The sequence below is a fragment of the Phoxinus phoxinus genome (assembly GCF_949152265.1).
Source record: "Phoxinus phoxinus genome assembly, chromosome: 16".
NCBI classification, from domain to species: domain Eukaryota; kingdom Metazoa; phylum Chordata; class Actinopteri; order Cypriniformes; family Leuciscidae; genus Phoxinus; species Phoxinus phoxinus.
In genome coordinates this window covers 13,075,784-13,098,060 of record NC_136891.1, presented here as the reverse complement: position 1 = coordinate 13,098,060, position 22,277 = coordinate 13,075,784, and the positions used below count along the sequence as shown (strand labels likewise).

Sequence of the window (22,277 nt, the reverse complement as noted above, 5' to 3'; positions counted from 1 at the left end):
AGTCACATGAGACACAGACATATTTTAACCGTATAAATACTGGGAACTATATTCTCTGAAGGCGAAGCACTGCTACTTGGGCGGAGTGATAACCGCAGCACCTGAGACGCGCCGTTGTTTCTTCTGTCAACAAAACCAACGTGACCTCTAGCTCCGCTCAAGTGTTTACTGGGACGACAGAGCGCGTTCGAGGCAACAATACTAACATTACAGGGGATACATGGAGCCCGTAAACAACTGCAATAGTAGTTACCACCCTATTCAGATAATAGTGTCACTAACGTTACATTAGATCTAAGTTAGCTAATGGCACTGTTACAGTAACGTTAGGCTAAACATTTAAAAATATAACGGAACACTTACCGCAGCCGCTCCACTTTGCCCTGTATTGTGATATCGATGGGATGGCCGTATCCTTCAGCGCACGTTTCATGGTCCTTGTGGCAAATTCCATTTTTTGAAAATAGTCGTCCTCAGTGAAATGTACCGAGCAAACATAATGTCCCTTGATAATCTCATTAGGTGTGTTTTGATCAATATCCAGAGCAAGTAGCTCAGCATTCTTCATCCGGTCAGCGTTTTTAGTTGGAATTCTATGAAACATCATGGTATTACCTGGTCTCCCCTGTTAATTGTCACAGCTCTTTACAATACAGCGAAAATCCATGATTGTAAACTACGCTTTTACTATTTATAAATTGCTGACTCTGTAACCCAAACTCTGAACGAACTCTCTGCTCCTCACCTCGGCGCGTCTCATGTGCTGCGGTTATCACTCCGCCCAAGTAGCAGTGCTTCGCCTTCAGAGAATATAGTTCCAAGTATTTATACGGTTAAAATATGTCTGTGTCTCATGTGACTTTGTTTTTTGTACACTCTGTGACTATACAAATCACAACATGTAAATAGGAAAATGTTTGCGTTATTTTGTCACTTATTTGGATTAGTATGCTAGCTGCAACCATTCACATCCAGTCTTTGTGCTAAGCTAGGCTAGCGGTGGGTGCGTCAAACAGACTTATAGCACGCACGGAGATGAAAAAAAGTATGTATGGACTTATCTAACTCGGGGGGATAAGGGGAATAGGCTAAAGTCCCAAAAAGTCGGAGTGTTCCTTTAAGTGTGCAGCCCTACGTCTGATTTATTTATACAAATTTTGCGCCATGCTGTAAACTAGAGATCCTGCCATTCGGGTCCTGTTCGGCCAAATTCAAAATATTGGAGAGAGAGTTGTTTCCCCTGCCGCTCCTCCTTACTATAAGTGCACATCACCGCTGACTTGAGCTTCCAAAGTTAGGCTACCGGAACTCATTCATTTTCAATGGAAGCTGGCTTCTCTCAGCTGCAAGGAGCGTCAAATCCATCGGCGTCGCGTTTTGAGCGACTAGAACGTCAATCAGAAAGTTGAAAGTAGCTCAACTTTTTAGTAGTGAGCTATGATGCGGTTCAGCGGCAAGCAGCAGCAAAACGCCAGCAACCAATCGGAATTAAGACGTCCTTCGCGCTGGCTGATTCCGGAGGAACATGCGATGTAAACTTTCGTTCCTACCAAAACATTAGTTCCGAGAAAATGGCTAATCATCGCTGTTGCTGGGTTTCCTATCATTTATGATATGACGTTGTTTGCATATAGGGACCAGTTACAAAAGAACGAGTCATGGGAAATATTTACGAACGCTCATTTTAAGCGGCAATGCAATTAATTTGCTTACAGTAACACCGATTTGACCAATTGCACTAGATGCAAATAATAATAATAATAGCTAATTATTATTTATTTTTTTCGACCAAAACGGTTATAAAAATGCTGTCGTTATAAAAGGTTTCTAGTCTCAATGTATTGCTTGTTTCATTTCATGTTGTGACACTTCTCTTCTCCCATGATCGAACATAGAATGCTGCTACGTCAGAGCGGCCAAAGCGTCAACAAGCTTCCCAGTACTTTTTGACAAGCGTCCTTGACAGGGTCACCAGACAGAGCTTCTTTGGAGCTCAAGTCGGCGGCGGTGTGTACGTACAGTCAGACTCAACGCGGGTTGCCAGATTGAGGACAAGCAACAGGAGCGAGTTTAGTTGACCATGGAAGGCAACGAGACTTAAGCCCAAAGTGCACTTCGACTGTCAACGACGGTCCTTGTTTTAATATGCATCTGGTCACAGAGATTTTTAGATGGATGCCGAGGCTTTTATGTCGGGCAGAATCTGCGATCTATGGCTCAGTTTGTTTCCTGGCTTCCACGGCTGAAATACGCAGTGTGTTTCCCCCAACTGCAAGCCCTTTCAGGTCTTGGGCCCTAATAATACATTCTTAAGATAAAAGTGCTTAAAATTAGTTCAAATATAACTTTTTCCCTTTTATTTAGAGCTGGAATATGACAGACCTTTCTTTGTGGTGGACTATTCTCCTACACAGTGTTCTGTTAGATCCAAATATAGAAACTTCTCTCTTAAACATGCTTTCATGCTGAATCTAAACAACAGGCCCGTCTGCAAACAACCAGCAAAAAGCAGATGCCCGAGCAAACAGCCAAAGGCCAGTTGGAATAGCCACACACACACACACACACACACACACACACACACACACACACAAACTACACAGAAACCTTCTCCTCGGGCCGCTGTGCTCCGGTTGGAAGTGTCCCCGAGGGAGTTGGGCTCGCAGCTGCTGAACGAGGAACACACCTGTACATCTGAGGACACACACACACACAACAGCCAGCATCCCGTTTCACCACCCGTCAGCTCCAGCAGGAGGAGCACACACACACGTCACAGAGTGGACATTAGTCTCTGTTAAAGGCACCATGAAATCAAAACGGACTTATTTTGCAGTGTTTATTATAAATGATTTATCGGTGAACAACATTGTCGTTTTAAATGTCTGTTCCTGGTAATCTTGAATCAGAATAAGTTCCTCTTGCAGCATCTCTTCTATTCTCTAATGACGAGGGCGGGGCTATAACCTGTCAATCACACGAAATCCACCAATAGCAAACCACAACCATCAAATCAATTCCCCACAGACACAATCAAGCCCCGCCCACATTTGTTCTTGTTCCTGAAGCAGTTTCACTCAGATACAGCACAACAGAACAATAGAGAAGAAAAGTTGATCGCAACTTCCGTTTCATGCCGACTTTAAAACTAGTCGACTTGAGTGAGATTTTCAATGGCTGATGCCAATTATAAAGAACAATTGATTGTTGGTCATTGAAGCTGTTTAAATATGTTATAATAGCTACATCAATGACATCACACACTAGAATAACAAACTTGAAGTTTATGAAGTAGCTGAAGTTTAGTCATTGAACATAGTAAACCCTAATAAGTCAACAGAAAAAAATAATTAAATAGGCCTAATCATTTTACAGTTTAAGTTATTAAACTCCAAGATTAAAGCGACCAGGGCCTAAAAGTCATGTGATGAATCCAGCCTAATAACTAATGGTGTTATTAAGACTAGCCTAATCAAAAATTAAGTAAACAACTCACCCACTTGATTTCACCGCTTTGTCACTTTGTCAAACTTAAATGACTTGCAAATGTGATCTGTGAGGGTTTTTTAGTGATCAGTTTGGTGAAAACAGAGATTTATCTCGGAGTCTGTGTTCATCACGTAAAACTGCAGTGTTTACCAGCTCTTATCATCCAAAAATGAGTCGACTATTGAAGGGATAGGCTAGTTCACTTTAAAATTAAAATTCTGTCATCATATACTCACCTTCAAGTTGTTTCAAACCCCAAAACTTGAGGGTGAGTATATGATGACAGAATTTTCATTTTAAAGTGAACTAGGCCTATCCCTTTAATAAATAGAACAATAATATTTGCATTGTTAATGTAAAAACACAACATAGGCTAATTGATTTGGTTGTTTTCTTGATGGTGTAGGCCTAAGTAATGTATAATTTTTTAAGCTGACAATCGTGTACAAAATACATATAAAAACACAAAACAGAATTGATTTGGTTGTTGTTTTCTTGATTGTGTAAGTCATGTATAGCCTAGTTTTTTTAAGCTGACAATCGTTTCAACATTAAGGGTGTGGAAGATTAATTTAAATCTGCACGCCTGGTTTAAATGCAGCAAACGCAGAACAGAGTGTGACACAAGCTGGTTTAAAAAGGCAGGGTAGGGAATTTTCAGAGCAGCTATAGCAAGCTAGCTTTGAAAGCATCTCCAAAGCCAGAGTCTGCAAAGCATCATGAGAGACAGCGTAAAATCCCCACTATGTACTATTTCACCGCTAGAGGTCGCTTATTCAAAACAAAGGTGTATGACGCTGAGATATCGGCTCGAGAGCGGTGACGCAATGACACGGTCTATGTCCTTAAAATTGCTTTTAACTTGATTACTCTGGATTAACGTAGACTAACCATGTTCCGTACAGCAACGATGTTCCGTACAGATGACCTTTTCCCGCCGATTGCTGAATAAATACTTCCAGGTTATAAATAAACTATAGGCCTATATGTGTGTGTACCTCATTTATCCCTCTTTCATCCCTGACCAAGAAAGAGAATCACCCGCCGTTTGTTCCAGAGAGATTTCAGTAAGTTTGCTAGGTGCGCCCACTGCGCCTCCTAATGGAGGGTAGGCAAGCTGCAGCCCAGATAATAGCTTTAGGTGGGGAGACAATTACAGCGGTAAAAATGTATATTTCTAATGGATTAATGTTTCTCACAGTAATATAATCCTCATGAATTGTTTATTAAGCTATCACAAATCATGAAATATATTACCTTTGGTTGAATAACTGCTTTGAAATGGGAATTTTTAAACGTAAATTCCGGACAATGGCCACTTGGCGCAACTCTCGCACTGAGACAGGCAGCAGAGACGCAGCACGTCTGTCAACACAGACTGCGGGCAATTATGATTATTATATTTATAATATTTTAACATTTAAAATAGTCATTCTTTAATAAATCAACAATTATTAATTTTATAATTTTATAAAAATATATAATTTTGCGGTTGAAATCTGAAATGCGCTCTGTACGGAACACCGTTGGCCGCCTGTACGGAACACCGTTAGCGTCTGTGAGCATCTGAACCCAGGCGGAAGAGGGACTTAACCCCACTTTTCTGAAATACTATTGGTCCAAAAGACATCAATCAAAGAATAGATCCTCCAATAGGAATTTCCCCTGAGAATGAGCACTCACACAAGCTTGTATGTCTCTCAGCAACAGAGGAGTGGCCGTTGGCGTGCGGTGAAAGGTGAAAAGTGTACGGAACATGGTTAGTCTACGTTAAATCATTCATGGAAGCATTTGGGATAATGTAAGTACACAAATTAACACTGTTCAAGTAGTTTTTGGATATTTTAATCCAAAAATCTTACATATTGTGCCTTTAAACTACCTCATGTCTCAAAGCACATAAAATGACAGTAATAATGAACGGCCCTAACTCTGCATAGCATGAAACACACACTAATGACGCGCGAGCAGGTGCGTGGAGCTATGAAAATACATAGGTTGACAGGCAGGTAGGACATCGTATCACTGCATTCGGACCGAATCCAATGATTGGACGAACATTTTATGGTCCTACGCCTTCCACAATATGTATAATATATATATATATATATATATACACATATATATACACACACACACACACACACACACACACACACACAGACACACACTTAGACCACTTAACTTAGTGATTGCTGTCAGGATTTGAAGAGACTTTCAACCAGCATAACCAAAACAATTCTGGAACAGATCACCTACCCTTTAAGCAGAACAAGTTCCCAAATACTACACAATCCCTCAAAAGTTAAAGTAGATCTGCCCACACGAATACCAAACACAACTCAACATCAATATTAGGTTACCAGAAGCTGCTTAACAAACAAAACTTAACTTCCACAAAATCTCCACAATATCTGTCCATCTTCAGAGCTGCACACTAGGGCTGTGTAATGCCTAGCTAGGAAGCATGGTGGCGCGCACGTTTATGACGCCCACCTCACTAGGTTTGAGACACAGCCCTAGGATACAGTTGCCATAAATAGTTCACACTGCTCTGGGTAATAAATGAATGCGTTCAAGCGATCCCTCACCTCGCTCCTAGAAAGTCCGTTTGATCTTCCTTTGCTCTCAGCACGGCTTCAGTGTTGCTGGTGTAAGCGGTTAACACGACACCCTGCTCGTCCTGCTGTCGACTCATCTTCAGTGCCACATTATTAGGGAAATGTCGGTGTAACTTCGGACGAACTACGGCCGCTCGACTCTCCCCTGACAACATGAATAATCAGAGTCATGAAGCTCCGCCCACTGGGCGGCGACACGACCAATCCTGGCGTGGCGAAAACTCATCTAATGAATATTAATCACATTATGTCACGCTTACCCACCTGATTGGCTGAAATGCAGACATGGTTACCGTTTATTATGGTGAAGGCTCATGAATATTAATAATTTATGTACACATAAAAAATCCGAGTAAATGCATTGCAGCGGGGCCGAGACTCATGTTGCTGCTCTATGAAAAATAAAAAATAAAACGATTAAAGGTTTTAAATTAGACAGAACTTAGAAATTAAACTTCAGTCAGTCCCTCAGAGATTACATCATGTTTATATACTGTTGCACAGCGGCATCTACTGATCCCCAATGATTTACCTCAGCTCGCATCAGCTGATGTGGATTATTAATTGGTTCCGTTAATTAATAATGGCACCTCATATCAGTCAGGTTGATATGAAAAATACCTAAAAGCCTAGTGTATTATTCTGTCACGTATAAAGCTATGTTGAGACCAAAAATCCTTTAGTTGATCAGTGATATTTTCTCACGGACATCGTTGCCTTCCATACAGATTCTGACTGATCTAACTCCCGCTGCTCGTGTTTTCCTGCTATCCTAATTAGTAGCAGTTCCATCTTCGAGATCTCTATTATCAGAAACACCATCAGCTTTACTCGTGGATATGGAAACCTTATTGACATTTTGGCGATGACTAATTTACAGTCGTCAACATTTGAAGTGGATCAAAAAAGTTATTCTAAGTTGTCCTAGGGTGTAGCCTATATTCATTTATAACTTTGATGAAATGAAGATGCACTTGATGAAATGAAGATGCACTTGATCCACTTCAAATGTTGATTAGCCTACTGTATATTAGAATAATTATTCAGGTATAACTCCAAACTTTATGCTAGGCCTACTGTCTAAACTTTACGTTTTACTGCGTGCAAAACAAAAGCAGTAAGCACCAACCAATGATAGTGATTTTGAACACTGATCAAAAAAAAAAAATATAGCCTATATATATGCTGAGGGCCAATAGCAAAACAGAACCTCCAAATAAATCTGCATTAACCCGCGCTTGCTCTGTCTTGACCAATGGGGTAATCCATCCGCCGGAAACAGAAGTCTCCACGGGGGCCGCCATTGTAGCAGAGATCACCTGCTGTTAGCATTCCATTGACTCCCATTCATTTTGGCGTCACTTTGACAGTGAATAACTTTACATCTGAGGTGTCCAAAGACTCCATTTGTCCATTATTTATTATAAAGAAACACGACAGTGTATAAAAGGCTCCATTACTTTGTATCTTACGTTATGGCCCCGTAGAAGCCGTTTGTGTAAAAATAGGCTAACGATTGCTTCATAACCACGCGACTCTCTGTCGCACAGATCAGAAATTACCGTATAGATCGGCGGAGAAGCTCGCAAGCAATCGGGGGGACGTGGCATAAAGTCTGATAAAGTCAAGGGAGAAGCCCATAGAGAGTGATAAAGTTGCTCCTGCTGCTAGCTCATGGACAGCTAATACTCACGCTCTCCATCTCTGCGAGATTCGGAAGGGAATGATTCAGATTTCTCTCGGCACAGCTACTAGAAGACTGACAACTGTCAGACACGTTGCTCACGTCACATCTACTTCATCAAGCTCAGTTTGAGCCTGCGCAGTACGCCTGGCGATCAGGAAGAGAGTGCTTCAAATGGGCTTCACTTTTCTCCGTTGAAATCTATGGGGTCGCTGTGTCCCTCTTATATGTCTATGGTCTTGACACATGATGCCTCTGACCCGACGTATGATGAGTGACCTCTGACCCGAGTCACCCGACGCGTGATGAGTGACCTCTGACCCGACCCGTGATGTAGGAGTAGCAGCTCAGGTGAGAGTCGACGCCTCTCACGGTTCAAACAAATAGATCTGGGCAACAAACTCTTATTATTATAGTTTATTAGATTATAGTTTTTTTAAATTATAGCTAAATATGGATATTTTTCTTACAAACGCATGGCTTTGCTTCATAAGGCCTTTATAAACCCCCGGAGTCGTGTGGATTACTTTTATGATGGATGGATGCACTTTTTTGGACTTCAATATCTGATTGTGTTCGTCTGAAAGAAGAAAGTCATATACACCTGATGTCTTGAGGGTGAGTAAATCATGGGATCATTTTCATTTTGGGGTGAACTATCCCTTTAAAATGGTTTTGATCTCAGGCACACCTGTTTAGGGATTTTCCAGTCAGAAATATACTTTTGCTGATGTCATTGTTGTACAAAGAGCAGAGCCTATCAGAAGATTCGGTGACCTAATACAAGCCTAAAGCTGAGACATGTACTCGTTTTGTTCCATTTGTCTGTAATTTGCCTTTTGTGTGTCAACAACAACTTGCCCCACGGTCAAGAGGACATCCTCCTTCCTGAGAAGCGGCCCACAGGTCATATAGCTACACTCAAGCCAGACATTATTCAGACACAAGATATAATTTTTTATATTTTTTACTAGTGTGTGCAGGACACCATAGTTAAGTTATGTAAGAGAGGAGAGCAAAATAAAGTAAACTGTGACATAATATACCCAAAAATTATTCATACAGTTGCTACCAGTAAAATATATAAAAATTTGGGACCAAAAATTATTCAGACACTTTGACCTGATCATGTTTTGCTGAAGTATTTTTTTATCTTTAATTGCTAATGCGACCTTTTTTCACCACAGACTGAACAAAATGAAGCATTGCTTGGTAGCCTAATTGGTTGATCTAAACTGGTAGTCATGTAATTGTGTAGTTAAATTTAACAGTTGACAGATATTCAACATATTTCATCTGTGAGACAGTATAAAACCAGTGAAATATCAACTGATTTAACAACTGAGTTCTTGTCATATTTTATTACCATTCTCTAAACGTGAATAAACTGTGATAATGCGAGACATGTTGAAGGAGTCTGAAAGCATTGATGTTGTGTTTGGGCCGAGCTGAGAGTGGAGGAGCACAGGTACACTGGAGAACATTATTTATTCAGTTCAGTTCCTGAATGCTCTTCAGAACACAATCACACGTTTCCATTTCCATCGTCAGAGCTGTTTGTTCAGCATGAGCGCCTGCAAGCTGCTTGAGTTGTCATGTGTGAGTGTGATACGGTCCAGTCAAAACAGAAGCACATGTTTGTTTTCATATCTGATCTGTTATCAGACGGATTAATGAGAACGGCAGAAAACACAAACATGATTTTGCATTGTCTCATGTGTGGTATTATCATTGTATTGTATATTTAAAATAACAAATGTAACCGATTTTAAAGGTTTTTGAAGACAAGCAGGCATGGTGTGTTACTGACGCAATCAAAATATTGACTTATTAATTATTAAGCATCAACTGCCTTAGGTGAATGGTGTAATTTCTGCAACAAAAGCAAAAGCATATCATTTCTACACTGTAAAAAATTCTGCTGTGATTTTACAGTAAATTACTGGCTACTAATTGCATTACTTTCACAGTAATTTACAGTAAGAAAATTTAATGTAAATTACAGCAAAATGACAGTTGTGTACAGTGATTTCACAGTTAATGATATCACATCATTACTGTAATTTCACAGTGCATAACTGTATAAATATAGTTATCAGCTGTAACTTGAACAGTAATTTATTGTGTTTCAGCTGTAAAAGTAATGCAATTAGTAGCCAGTAATTAACTGTAAACTTACAATTTAATACAGTAATGCAATATGATGACATAAAAGTAGTAAAAAAAAGATTAAACAATAGTTTCCACAATTGATTTTATTTTCAATAAAATTGTTACAACAATATAACAAACGTTGCAAGAGTCGTTGCATAACAGCGGGCAAGAGTAGGCAACGAGATGGCAGTCCAAAAAACAGCCAGAGCTAAATAACAAAAAAATAGGTAGAAGTGAAGGTCTTGACCAGAATGGCAGTCCAACATATTCAGTGGCGATATGGCAAGTAAAAACGGAGAGCCAACAATGACCGGAGCAAATGAAAAAAGTAATACCATCAAAACAAAACAAATAACATAGCAACCCAAGACCCAACAGATGAGGCGAACCTAGATGAGGCGAAAATCTGGTCTATGGTATCCAGACTGCCTTTCAGCGTGAATAAAATCCACCCCAACTGCTCGCCAATTTCAGATCCCTCCATTTTCACATCGCTGAAGATTCTCCTCTCACTGAAGACACGTCCAGTCAAGACGTCCCAAAGTCTGCACAGTGGGTTGTGATGTAGCTGGTTCTTCCTGAACAAAATGAAGAATCAGTATTAGAAAAGAGAAGTAAATTGATTCAATTTATACTCCCAATGACAAGCTAAAATCTTACTTAAAGGGATAGTTCACCTAGAACTGAAAATTCTGTCATTTACTCGCCCTCAAGTTGTTCCAAACTGGTTTGAGTTTTTCTTTATTTGAGCAAAAAATATATTTTGAGAATTGAAAATTAAACAGTTGATGGGCCCTATTGACTTCCATAGTAAAAAATATATATATATATATATATATATATATATATATATATATATATATATATATATATATACTATGAAAGTCAATGTGGCCCCATCAGCTGTTTAATTTTTTGGGTGAACTACACATCCTGCAACATCTCGTTTGGCATCCATGTAATGTGCTTCTATAATGTATTTCAGCTTCAACACATTGGACAATTTTGCTTAAAGGGTTAGTTTACACAAAAATTACAATTATTTTGTTAATTACTCACCCTCATGTACATTCACACCTATAAGACCTTTGTTCATCTTCGGAACACAAATGAAGATATTTTTAATGATATTCTGAGAGCTTTCTGACCTTCCATTGGGAGCAATGCAACTAACACATTCAAGGCCCAGAACGATTGGAAAGACATCATTGAAGTAATCCATGTGACTGCAGTGGTTTAACCAATTTTATGAAGCGATGCGGGTGCTTTGTTTTTGCAACAACAAGGAGGAGCACTACGACGCACGCATATTGTGTTGACTCGAGACTGGGTGTTGTTCCGTGAATGTGCTTTAGATAATATAATTTTGTAAACAGAGGTAAATTATGGTTTTAAATTATAAATTGAGGTTAAACTACTGGAGTCACATGGATTACTTTAATGGTGTCGTTACTACCTTTCTGGGGCTTGAATATATTAGTTGTGAAGGCTCCCAATGGAGGAACAGAAAGCTCTTGGAGTTCATTAAAAATATCTTAATTTGTGTCCCGAAGATGAACGCAGTTCTTACAGGTTTGGAACGGCACGAGGGTGCATAATTAAGGACAGCATTTTTTCTTTTTTTGCTGAACTATACCTTTAAGGAATCCTGGAAACACCTTAAATCAGCATGTATTCGCCAATTTTCTGGAAGAACTGAAATGCAGATAAGAAAACTGAAACAGTTTCACAAAAACAAAACAAAAACTTTCTGCATTTTTACATTTTCCATAAAAAGAAAAGAAAAGCAGTTTTGAATTATTCACTTGAAGCTTCATATAAAATACTCAGAAAAAGTAAAATGTTAGCTGCAGCCCTATTTTACAGTGCAAAGTATGGTAATAAAAGCATAAAAGCACTTTTATGAAATAAGCTTGTTCCCACATTTGACAAATTGTGTTTACACAAATATATTGCTTTAACTTTAGCATCATTTAAAGGGTTAGTTCACCCAAAAATTAAAATTCTGTCAGTAATTACTCTCCCTCATGTTGTTCCAACCCCGTAAGACTTTCGTTCATGTACACAAACGAAGATATTTTTGATGAAATCTGAGAGCTGGATCACTCTTCCATAGGCTTCTTAAGGGATTGAAACTTGCCGGCCCAGAAAGTTATTAAAGACATTGTTAAAATAGTCCAAGTGACTACAGTGGCTCAACCATATGATTATCAAGCGACGAGAATACTTTTTGTGCGCAAAAAAAATTAACGACATTATTCCACTATTCATTATGTTCTCCGTGGGCCTGAGTGTGTTCACGTAGTGTAACTGCTCAGTGCGTCTGTGTTGCACATCACACGCGTCACACACATGACCAGCGGCGGCCAATATGAGCCTATGTGGTGACGTGCAACACAGACGCGTTACGTGAACCCACTCGAGGCTAGGGCTGGGCGATAAAACGATAACTATCGCGATATAATTTTTCTCGATAAACGATATCAGGAGTTCGATAAATGTTCGATAATGTTTTTGCGCCAAAAGCGGAACGAATCTCATTTGAACCGCGCGCCACACGGACCGTTTATCCGCTCGGCTCAAAGTCCAAACGGCAGCGTGAGCGCGAGCTCACTCGAGCAGACGCGTTTACTCTGATCGGTCTCGGTCACTAGATCCAGTGAGAAGCGCTTGAATTCAGCGAGGAACACAAATGTCTCAGTGATTTAAACCAGTTTAAAGGCAGATGAGACCGCGCTGACGAACAGGAGAAGCACTGTGCGCAGCGATACAGTCAGAAGCTTTTCCGTCTACACATTCCCATCATTCACCACGGATTTAACGTTAACGTTAGCCTAGTAATATTAACTGCATCATGAAATGTATATATATTGAATTGTATAATATTATTAATGTAGACAATGTATTAAAGGACTAATGGAATATAATTCGTTTTTAATAATGTATTTAGGCTACTGGTTTTCATAAATACCATAGAAACCATAAAGTTACATTTTATCTGTGGTTATCATGATCTAAATGCATGATGCTGGATGACCAATGGTTAATTTTAATAAAACTAAAGAATATTACATTTTACCAAATAAAAATAATGTTGTTACTTTTTTTTAACAGATGTTACTGTTTTTGTTACTGAACATAAATTGTATAAAGTAAATTTGCATCCTAACTCAAGCTAATACTACTGAAATAAATATATTTATTTTGTTAAGGAAAAATGACAAATGTTTGAATGTTCTACCTCGGATTTGTGAATGTTCACCTGTTTGGCAAGTGTTTGTCATGATATGTTCTGACAAGAGTAGTTTAAAAACACAACGCTCTGGTTTCTACAGCTTTCACTTAGGAGTACAAATCTGTCTTTAAACTTGAAATAAATAAAGATTTGACATTTATTGATAATTATCGATATCGACTGATATAAAAAAAAATATTGTGATATTTTTTTTTGGCCATATCGCCCAGCCCTATGAGGGAGTGTAATTAATGACAGAATTTTAATTTGTGGGTGAACTAACCCTTTAATAGCTTCAATAAACATCTTACTGCAGAACTATATCTAGCTTAACACAGAGACAGTGTTTCGTTAGTCCGCTCTGAAGTTTAGATTGCTTACATTAGATTGACATCTGTTCAAAGTCAAGAGCTCCCTGATCAGTGTGCAGACTTGCTGGTTTATGTGTCCTCTCTGCCTCTGCCATCTCTGGGTTGATGCCCAAGAAGCACCTATAAACAAAAAGACAGAAGAAAGCTGTTAGTTTTATTCAAGTGGGATGAAAAAGGTGTCAGTCCCAGTCACCACCTTTAGTGGGTCACTGGATTTACAGTACAAAGCTAAACTAAAGTTAGCTCAGTTTTAACAAGCTGACATTACTTTGATTTAGTTAAACAGCAAACATTTAAATAACGTTAACAGCAACTGAAAAACATTTTTCCATCACAAACACACAGTCAAAAATAGTCTGGCAACAAAGTAGAGGTGTGTGATTTACCCAGGTCAAGCATTATGCACACAACAACGTGCACGTACTGTTTGCAGAGGATGGAGTAACGTTAAGAGTATGTTGGCCTGTCCATCTCCCTATGTCTGTTTCTGCTTGTAACTGAACGTACTCTTCCTCCTAGAATTAGTTAACGTTATTACCCGTTCAGACAAAATGGCTCCTAATATCTCCAGATGTCGACCTGTTTTTAATGTAGAATAGCACAACTAATCTCCACTAATTCAGTGATAAACATTTAATTTACTATATCTTTTTCACAATAAAAGCATCCAGTTGTTTTGCAACACACTTCATTTTTCTGTTGACGAGACAGACAAATGGCTGCTCCGTTTCACACACAAAGCAGGGGAGAAAATTATGAAGTTCAGCTAACGTTACTAATTTAAGATGAATTTATGACATTTGAACTGTATTTCAGCATTTATTTGCCCAAATTCACAACACTATAATTGATCTAGTTGATAATAACTGTCATACCCACATATAAGGCCACAGCTTACCTTATAACTTTATTTCCCGGTGGTCACCATAGAAAAATGCTGTGGGAAAAGAGAACGCTGTTAGAGAAACTAAGAAAAGCATTAAGCAAAAGTAAAAATTTCGACGATGTAACTTTAGCTAACGTGTCTCACAGTTAACGTTACTAACTTAATACGGTACAATTAACGTTAACACTACAACCAACGTCTGTTCATTCAAATTTGCGCGCTCAAACCTAGACGCGAGTCTGCTTCGGCTAAGTTACAAAAACATGACAACAGCACCTACAACAAACGCTAATTTGGTTCATACTTTTAAATAACATGCACTATCATATAAAAAAACAGCCACCAAAATGACAAAGTTTGATATTTTAAACACTTACCGGCCGCTGAATCCATCGAGTGAGAGCACGGAGGAGATGAGAGCTCAGATGACGCAGTTGCAGCGCGAAAAAGACGGAATTCACAGTAGTTTCTTGTAATAGTCCCGCCTTGCATTATTTTCACAATAAAAGTCTAAATACGGTATTATATTGTGAAATATCACAGTAAAAGCCTGTGAATTGGTAATACTGCAATTTATTGTGAAATATTACAGTTATATGTTGTGAAATCCTGGAAATATTTTACAGTGTACAGATACACTGTAAAAAATGTATATGATCAATAAGTTATAACAACATTTTACATTGCTTTAACTCATCAAAATAAGTTAAGCAGTTTTTAACTTTTTTACAGAAGTTATACAAGATTCAACAAATTTTTTAAGTCAGTTTAATGTCATTTCAATTGAAATTACTTAAACATCCAAGTTGATTGTATACCGGTACTCAAAAAATTAAAGGCAGCAACTTATTTTTACAGTGTAATGAGTGTTGTGTGTGTGTTAACTATGTCATTACTATGGTTATGTGTTACTGGTTTAAGTAAAAGCTTAGTCCAAAATTGTGTATGGTCAGAGTAGGTACTGCATTTGATGAAGAACGAATACTTTTTGTCTGTTAATGAAGTGCTAAAAACACCAGGAAACGTTCTCAGAACTTTAACGTTCTTCCAGTAACGTTAATAGAGCGTTTTATTTCAAAGTTATCTGACCTTAATGTACTAAAAAATATTAGCCTATTTATACATTGTTATGGAGCCTTTTTTTTTCCTAAAATGTTTAGTTGGATTTTCATCTTACATTTAAATGTTCCTTCTTGTTTCAGAACATTCAAACGTAACATTTCCATAATGTCAACAAAATAAGTCCCCCTGTGGTGCAAATCCAGCTTTTAATGTTGTTTATATGTCTATGTGGTGTATTTAATTTGCTTTAAGACAAACCATGTGTAAATTCATAAGTCGACAGCATTGCTGAGTATTTTCTCTTTAAAACTGCCAAAGACAGTTTCAAAAACACAGTTTGAAATCACTGGGGTTTCTGACGTCACAAACTACCTTGTAACCAATCAGATCAACGTGTGATCGTCAACGAGTGGATCTCTGAGCTGAGCGAGTGAGTGGAGACGGGGCTCATTTGCATATTTATACAACCGCGCATATTAAATGAGGCAAGGGTGTCAAGTTACATTCCAGCTATTTTAAGCATGAAGAAATTTATTTCAAGGAAACAACATTTAAATGTCATTTTGGTGGTCAAAGATGCGTTTTAAGGGATAAAATGATTGATTACAGGGGGAAATAGAAATAACATTTTCATAACTTAATGGGAACGTTAGAAAAACGTTCTTATAAAATAACATTTTCATAACTTAATGGGAATGTTAGAAAAACTTTCTTATAACATATATTAGTTAAGAGGGATGTATGCGAGTAGTTTATGTAAAAACTAACAATGTAGTGATTACGGACATGCTACATCCACCAGGTTGAAATGGTCGTGTGACATTTAACATCCGTCATGATGCTATTCGCTGCCATGTGTTGTGGGACGTCTGTGGGATTGTTTCAGCAGGTGAAAATGGTGTGTCTCACTGTCCTCAACAAACACACATGACCTCAGGAATCATTCATGTGACGTCCGAAGCTTGATGGGACAAGGGACAAAGTTTAGTAGGCCTACTGAGGTTTAGGGGTTTGTCATTGATGACAAATGTTGTTTTTATCTCGCATTTCCTTTTTTGTTGTCTTTTTTTTTTTTTACCTTTATCATGTATGCTTTTTTGTGCAACTTTTCACATAGTTGGATTTTTTTGGGGGCTAACCCATTTGGTCTTTTTTAGAGTTTTTGGTCTTTTCTTCAGTTGACATGTTGGACAACTTGAACACAGTGCAATATTTTGACCAAAACACCAGTGTTTACAATCTTCAGGAAGTCAATCTATCAGCTGCTTACTTATAGATAACTTAGGGTGGGAAAACATGAACACAGAGCTAATGACAGGTTTGAGAGTCATTGTCGAGCTCTTCTTCAGTTGTGATACTGCCCTCTAGTGTTCACAGCTCACTTCTGCCTCTCTCGTTTTCACACAAACAACAAACACATTTACAACCATTACAGAGGCTCACCTTCTTATCTGAATCGGTTTCTACATTTATGCATTTGGCAGATGCTTTTATCCAAAGCGACTTACATTTCATTTCAAGGTATACATTTTACATTCTTATCAGTTCTTGCTTTCCCTGGGAATCAAGCCTATGACCTTGGCGTTGCAAGCGCCAATGCTCTAATGTTCGAGCTACAGGAAAACAATCAGAAGCCACAACATGGTCAGTTTTAGAGAGTAACAGGTCAGTTTTATCATCTCTTACAAGTTATCATTCTTAATAGGCTTAAATGTATTAGTGGCTGTCCACATCTTACCCCTCATGGTGAAACAGATGAGTCAGACTCGAGCTCTGAAGCCACATGTAATCACTGGCGTCAGACGCATTTGTTCAGTGTCGTGGTTCACATTGAGGAGCTCTACAGATTGTAGCTTCAAATTCAGGCCAGATCTTCATCATCATCATCATCATCATCATCATCATGGAAAGCTCAGCTTCATTCAATGCTCTGAGCTCTTCTTGAGTTTATTTATTTTTTACTTAAAGAAAACCATTTGTCCTTGGGTCATTTGTCTTATAATAACTTCTGTATTTGTCATTCAGTTTGTGACGAAAAACCCTTTTTGTGGAAAGTGCTGTTTCAATGCAGCCGTTCCCTAGATACGGCCATTAACAACCGGTCACAGTCAAACTCAGAGCAACACGTGGCATCACAAAAGATACAGCTTCCTAGATTCAGATCACGAGGAAGACGGCTGAAAAAGAAACTCCACAGAAATCTCATGCTCGGCTGGAGGAAACAGCGCTTCTCCTTTCTCAGGGTGAAATGGATACAGGCCGGCCGAAGAATGGACTGAAATGTTATCTGTGAATAGCAGAGGTGTCTGTGCTCCACACATGCTGCTGTTTATCATGCATTTTCAATCAGCGTCTCTTTACATGCTGTTCTTGTTGATACACTATGCGTTTCATGAAGTTTACTTTCTCTTCAAAATGTAGATGCAGTTATCAAATTTCATTAACATCATCAAATGCATTAATGTTTGCAATGATTTTGACAACCAATTAAATCGTATTTACAGTTTCAGGCAGAGAAGAAGTCATAGTTATTTAAAAATCACACAATCACTAGGCCTACTGTAAAGAAAAAGGTTTTGGTAATTATATGTAGATATTTAAAGCATTCAAATTTGTCTGAATGTCTTTGCAGTTTAACTATAGTCCTATGTCAAAACAAGCATCACTTATAGAAAGTTGCAAAAACACTTGATAATCAAAACAATCAAGTTTGTCGGGTTTGAACAGCTAAATCAATAGATAGCGTTGAAGATGAAGACGGTTAGTGCTGTGTTTGTTTGTGGTTAAGTGATGTTTCTGGTTCATGTGATTCTTGAGCAGAACTGACTTCATACATCCACTAAAATCACCAAAACACCAGCTGATTCAAACACATCGCATTTGAGAGACACAAATGGAAAAGGTACTGGTAATTATCTGTCAGGACTTTGTGTTAAGCTCACAGACATTTCCTTTAACCCTAAAACACAACACAATGCCATGCGTAATTCAAAATACTGGTAAAAATTCAATACGGGAAACATATTAACACACTTTAGTAGCCTACACTGTGCCCTGTTATTACAGATTTTTCTTAAGAGTGCAGCAATAGACACTTGATCTAATACAGTGACTCTTGATCTAAATAGATTTTGTGCTACAAACACGTCATTTTCTAAATGATCCCAGTGGTCTCACAGAGAATAGAAAGCCCGGCGTACTCACCAGAGCTGTAGGTAACACACCAGTTTGGTGACCATGACCTGGGGCCGGGGTCAGAGGGCTGTGTGACCCCCGTATCGCAGCATGTACTGAGCTCAGTCCTCACGCACCTCACCTGCTTCCCAACGCCTCCCCTTCTCTCCGCCTATGCATAATCCCATTAAATGATTAATGAATTTTTGACACCACGAGAGAATCCTCAGACACAGGACGCCGCCAGAAAACCTGACCACAGACTGCATTGCGAGCAGGAGTTCTTTGCTATTTTACTGTTTCCCCATCTTTATGTTGAATCAGTCATTTCATAGCTGCTTGAATGTAACAAGCAGATCAGAAACCATCTGAAAGACCTGATCGTCTGTGCAATCTCTCCATGTATAGATATATATTAAATCGGGTGCTGAGATGACCAAATATAGCAAATAATGGACCACAATTTGCAATTTGGTAATGCTTTCCACCATAACTATCATTAGGCGGTGGCGTGTTCCTGAGGAACTGCTAATACTTAATGCACTTAATCCAGCCGGATTACAGGAGAGCAGCTGTTCAGGATTAGAGCAAACTTTAACTGCACTACATCTATAGTTCCCTTTTTACACGACAACAATATGCTTAAAACAGAGAAGTTTTTCCTTTGAGTTTTCTGCGTACAGACGAGACGACACCATTGTCAAAACAATCCCCATTCACACGGATCCGCGAAAACAACAAAAAATGCTGTTTTCTGCTGCCAGGCCACTAGATAGCGATGAAACACTACTGAACACTAAATACGCATGTGCATGATGTCATCGTCTTCACAGATTCTCGTTTTTGTACTTTGAAACCCGTTTTCAAAAGTTTGCGATTTAGGAAAACTCGTTTGCATGTACACTGAGAAAAACTGAGAGTTTTAGCCAGTCGACGTCACAGTATGCGACAGAACTTCCACTGCATCAAAAGTGCGACCTATATTTTCGGGATTCTGATTGGCTAACGTGGGCTTGAGCTTCTCGTTACACTGACACCTATAGGTTTGGCATGCTCTTGACGGCATATACACGGGTTTGTGTAAACGAACACTTTTCTGAAAACGGAGAGGGGAGAAATGTCCGTTTATAAAAATAACCGGCCACGTGTAAACGTAGCCTAAAACTCCCATTTAAAGTGGATCTTAAAGGGTTAGTTCACCCAAAAATGTAAACTCTGTCAGTAATTACTCTCCCTCATGTTGTTCCAACCCCGTAAGACTTTTGTTCATCTTCACAAATGAAGATATTTTTGATTAAATCTGAGAGCTGTCTCATTCCTCCATAGGCTTCTATGGGATTGAAACTTGCCGGCCCAGAATGCATCACACACACGACCAGCGTCGACCAATAGTGAGCCTCCGTTCTGACGTACAACCCAGAAGCGCTGCGCTGTTACACGACGTGAACTCACTCACAGGCCCACACAGAATAAAGTCCTTATTTTTGTTTGTTTTTTGCGCAAAAAAAGTATTCTCGTAGCTTGATAAACTTAAAGGGACAGTGTGTAGGAATTACTCCCATCTAGCAGTGAAACTGTATTTTGCATTCAAACGAATAGTGCTCTCTAGCTCCTCACTTTTTCAAATGCGTGTTGCAACTACGGTAGCCATGTACCAAGAAGCTTTGACAACAATAGCCCTTCGTCGAGTTTAACTATACGTTACATGTTCTACTGTAATGCTGCCTATATAATAAATTACACAACCAAGCAATGAAAAAACATTGACTTAGGCCTACCCGTCGAGAAGAAAGCATGCAACTTCAGCGTCCCTTTCAAAGTCTTTCTCCTTCATTAGCACTTTCCAACTGGGTAAGTTAAAGGTAGGGTAGGTAGGATTTATATAAAAACTTTTTACCAAATTTGATTAAACTTTCTATATATATCACTGCATAATTAAAATGTAAGTACTCTGATAAAAAGAGTATAAAAATCGAGTGACTCTAGACCGTTTAATCTTCATTAAACACAGCTCATTATTTCCATTCGGGACGAATCACAGGATTGGCTTGCGTGACTGTCACTCTCCGTCGCCCTGACTACCGCCGTTATTACTGGCTCTGCCCACGTGCGCGCAGTCGCGCACCCGTTTTTAGGTGGGAGTGAATGGAATTAATGAGCTGTGTTTATTGAAGATTAAATACACTAGAGTCACTCGGTTTTTTATACTCTCTATTTCAGAGTACTTGCATTTTAATTATGCATTGGTATATAAAGACAGTTTAAACAAATTTGAATACAAGTTTTTTTTAGACAATTCTGACCTACCCTACCTTTAAAGCTATCCCGTTATTTACCCTCGCTTTTTGAATTCGCCGGTCACGTTTCCTTTTAAATAAAATTTGGGCATTTCTCCTGTGGATCAGCATAAGTTTGATCCTGAATTATGATGTACCGTGCAGTGCAACCTTTCAAATTTACCGGGGCAGTGACACGCATTACGCCTCTCTTATTGTCTGCTTCAGCTGATGTCAGTCACGTTGCGCTGGCTCTGGATGAAAACGCGTTGTGGAAACGCGTTGAGGTATCATAGTTCTTTTTGTCCCTCTCTGCTATTATAGTTTTTCAAGATGGGGGAACGACATGGAAGCCTCTGTGGAGTTGCCTGTCTCATGTAAATAAAGATAAGAAATTCTTCGCGTACAAGGATAAGTCGGATCATTGGAAGAGGTAATTGTACACCATTGAGGACATATTTATGAATAAAGACATTGATTTTAGTTAATAAAATACTTAAAAAACTACACATTGTCCCTTTAAGGTTGAGCTACTGTGGTCACTTGGACTATTTTAAACATTGTCTTTACTAACTTTTCTGGGCCGGTGAGTTTCAATCCCATAGAAGCCTATGGAGGAGTGATCTAGCTCTCAGATTTGATCAAAAATATCTTAATTTGTGTTCCGAAGATGAACGAAAGTCTTACGGGGTTGGAACAACATGAGGGAGAGTAATTACTGACAGAAATTTATTTTGTGAACTAACCCTTTAAATGCTGCGACATGCAGTTGATGATATGGAAAAGCCCCTGCGTGAGGCGGTGTCTGAAAGACGTGTCTAAACACGCCAATCTTATTGGTCAAATTTATGGATGTGGCAACATAGCACGTCACTGAGACCAGAAATAGATGCCAGAAATGCACGTCGCCAGCTTCTTCGTCTTTAGAAGCTGCATGTTTGCTGAGTGCGTGTCTGTTCTTGTGTGTGTGTCTTTAGTCAGTAGTTAAGCTGAGTTCACACAGTACGATTTTAATCTGAAGTCTTTAATCGTTAGTTTGACATGCTCACCGAGAGCCGATTCATGACCATTGCATTAAGATTTGACCTCCGTTGAAGTTCTAGCGGTGTCAGAAGTTTTGACTCTCAGTCCTGCAGTGTGACTTCTCCTACGACGACCGCCAAATTATCTTCGTTTTTAATACAAACCATGACCAAAATGAATGTTAGAGGTTTCTTTGTTGTCACCATTCCAATCCTGTGTGAAATACAGCTCACTGTGAAAATGCATGTCTTTGATTGATTATGTAAAAATCAAGACGAATTTTCTTGCGTGAATCCGTCAAA

At 38.9% G+C, this 22,277-nt stretch overlaps 1 protein-coding gene and 1 long non-coding RNA gene across 10 annotated transcripts in view; both read right to left on the bottom strand.

The window, feature by feature from the left end:
• arhgap18 (Rho GTPase activating protein 18) overlaps positions 1–19,187 on the bottom strand; it is a gene marked incomplete at its 5' end in the record, with an annotated part of 55,201 nt that extends 36,014 nt beyond the window's left edge. Inside the window, 3 exons of one of the 5 annotated variants that reach the window (XM_079584124.1) lie at positions 2,608–2,694; positions 6,081–6,255; positions 6,375–6,572. In XM_079584124.1, the coding sequence (XP_079440250.1) occupies positions 2,608–2,694; positions 6,081–6,187 (194 nt within the window). Of the gene's footprint in view, positions 1–2,607; positions 2,695–6,080; positions 6,266–6,374; positions 6,646–18,706 lie in introns of those variants that run through there. The other 4 variants (XM_079584127.1, XM_079584125.1, XM_079584128.1 and 1 more) reach the window with 4 other exon arrangements.
• Positions 9,692–15,069, bottom strand: LOC306983501. 5 transcript variants are annotated; one of them, XR_013794373.1, is made up of 5 exons: positions 14,818–15,069; positions 14,453–14,491; positions 13,565–13,674; positions 11,585–11,643; positions 9,692–10,526 (listed from the first exon to the last, which is right to left on the bottom strand). It is a non-coding gene; the product is annotated as an uncharacterized lncRNA (long non-coding RNA). The 5 variants fall into 5 exon arrangements; XR_013794374.1 differs by having other exon boundaries at positions 9,761–10,526; positions 13,565–14,069; XR_013794376.1 differs by adding an exon at positions 13,941–14,069 and having other exon boundaries at positions 9,942–10,526; positions 14,453–15,069.
• Positions 19,188–22,277: the final 3,090 nt, after the last annotated feature.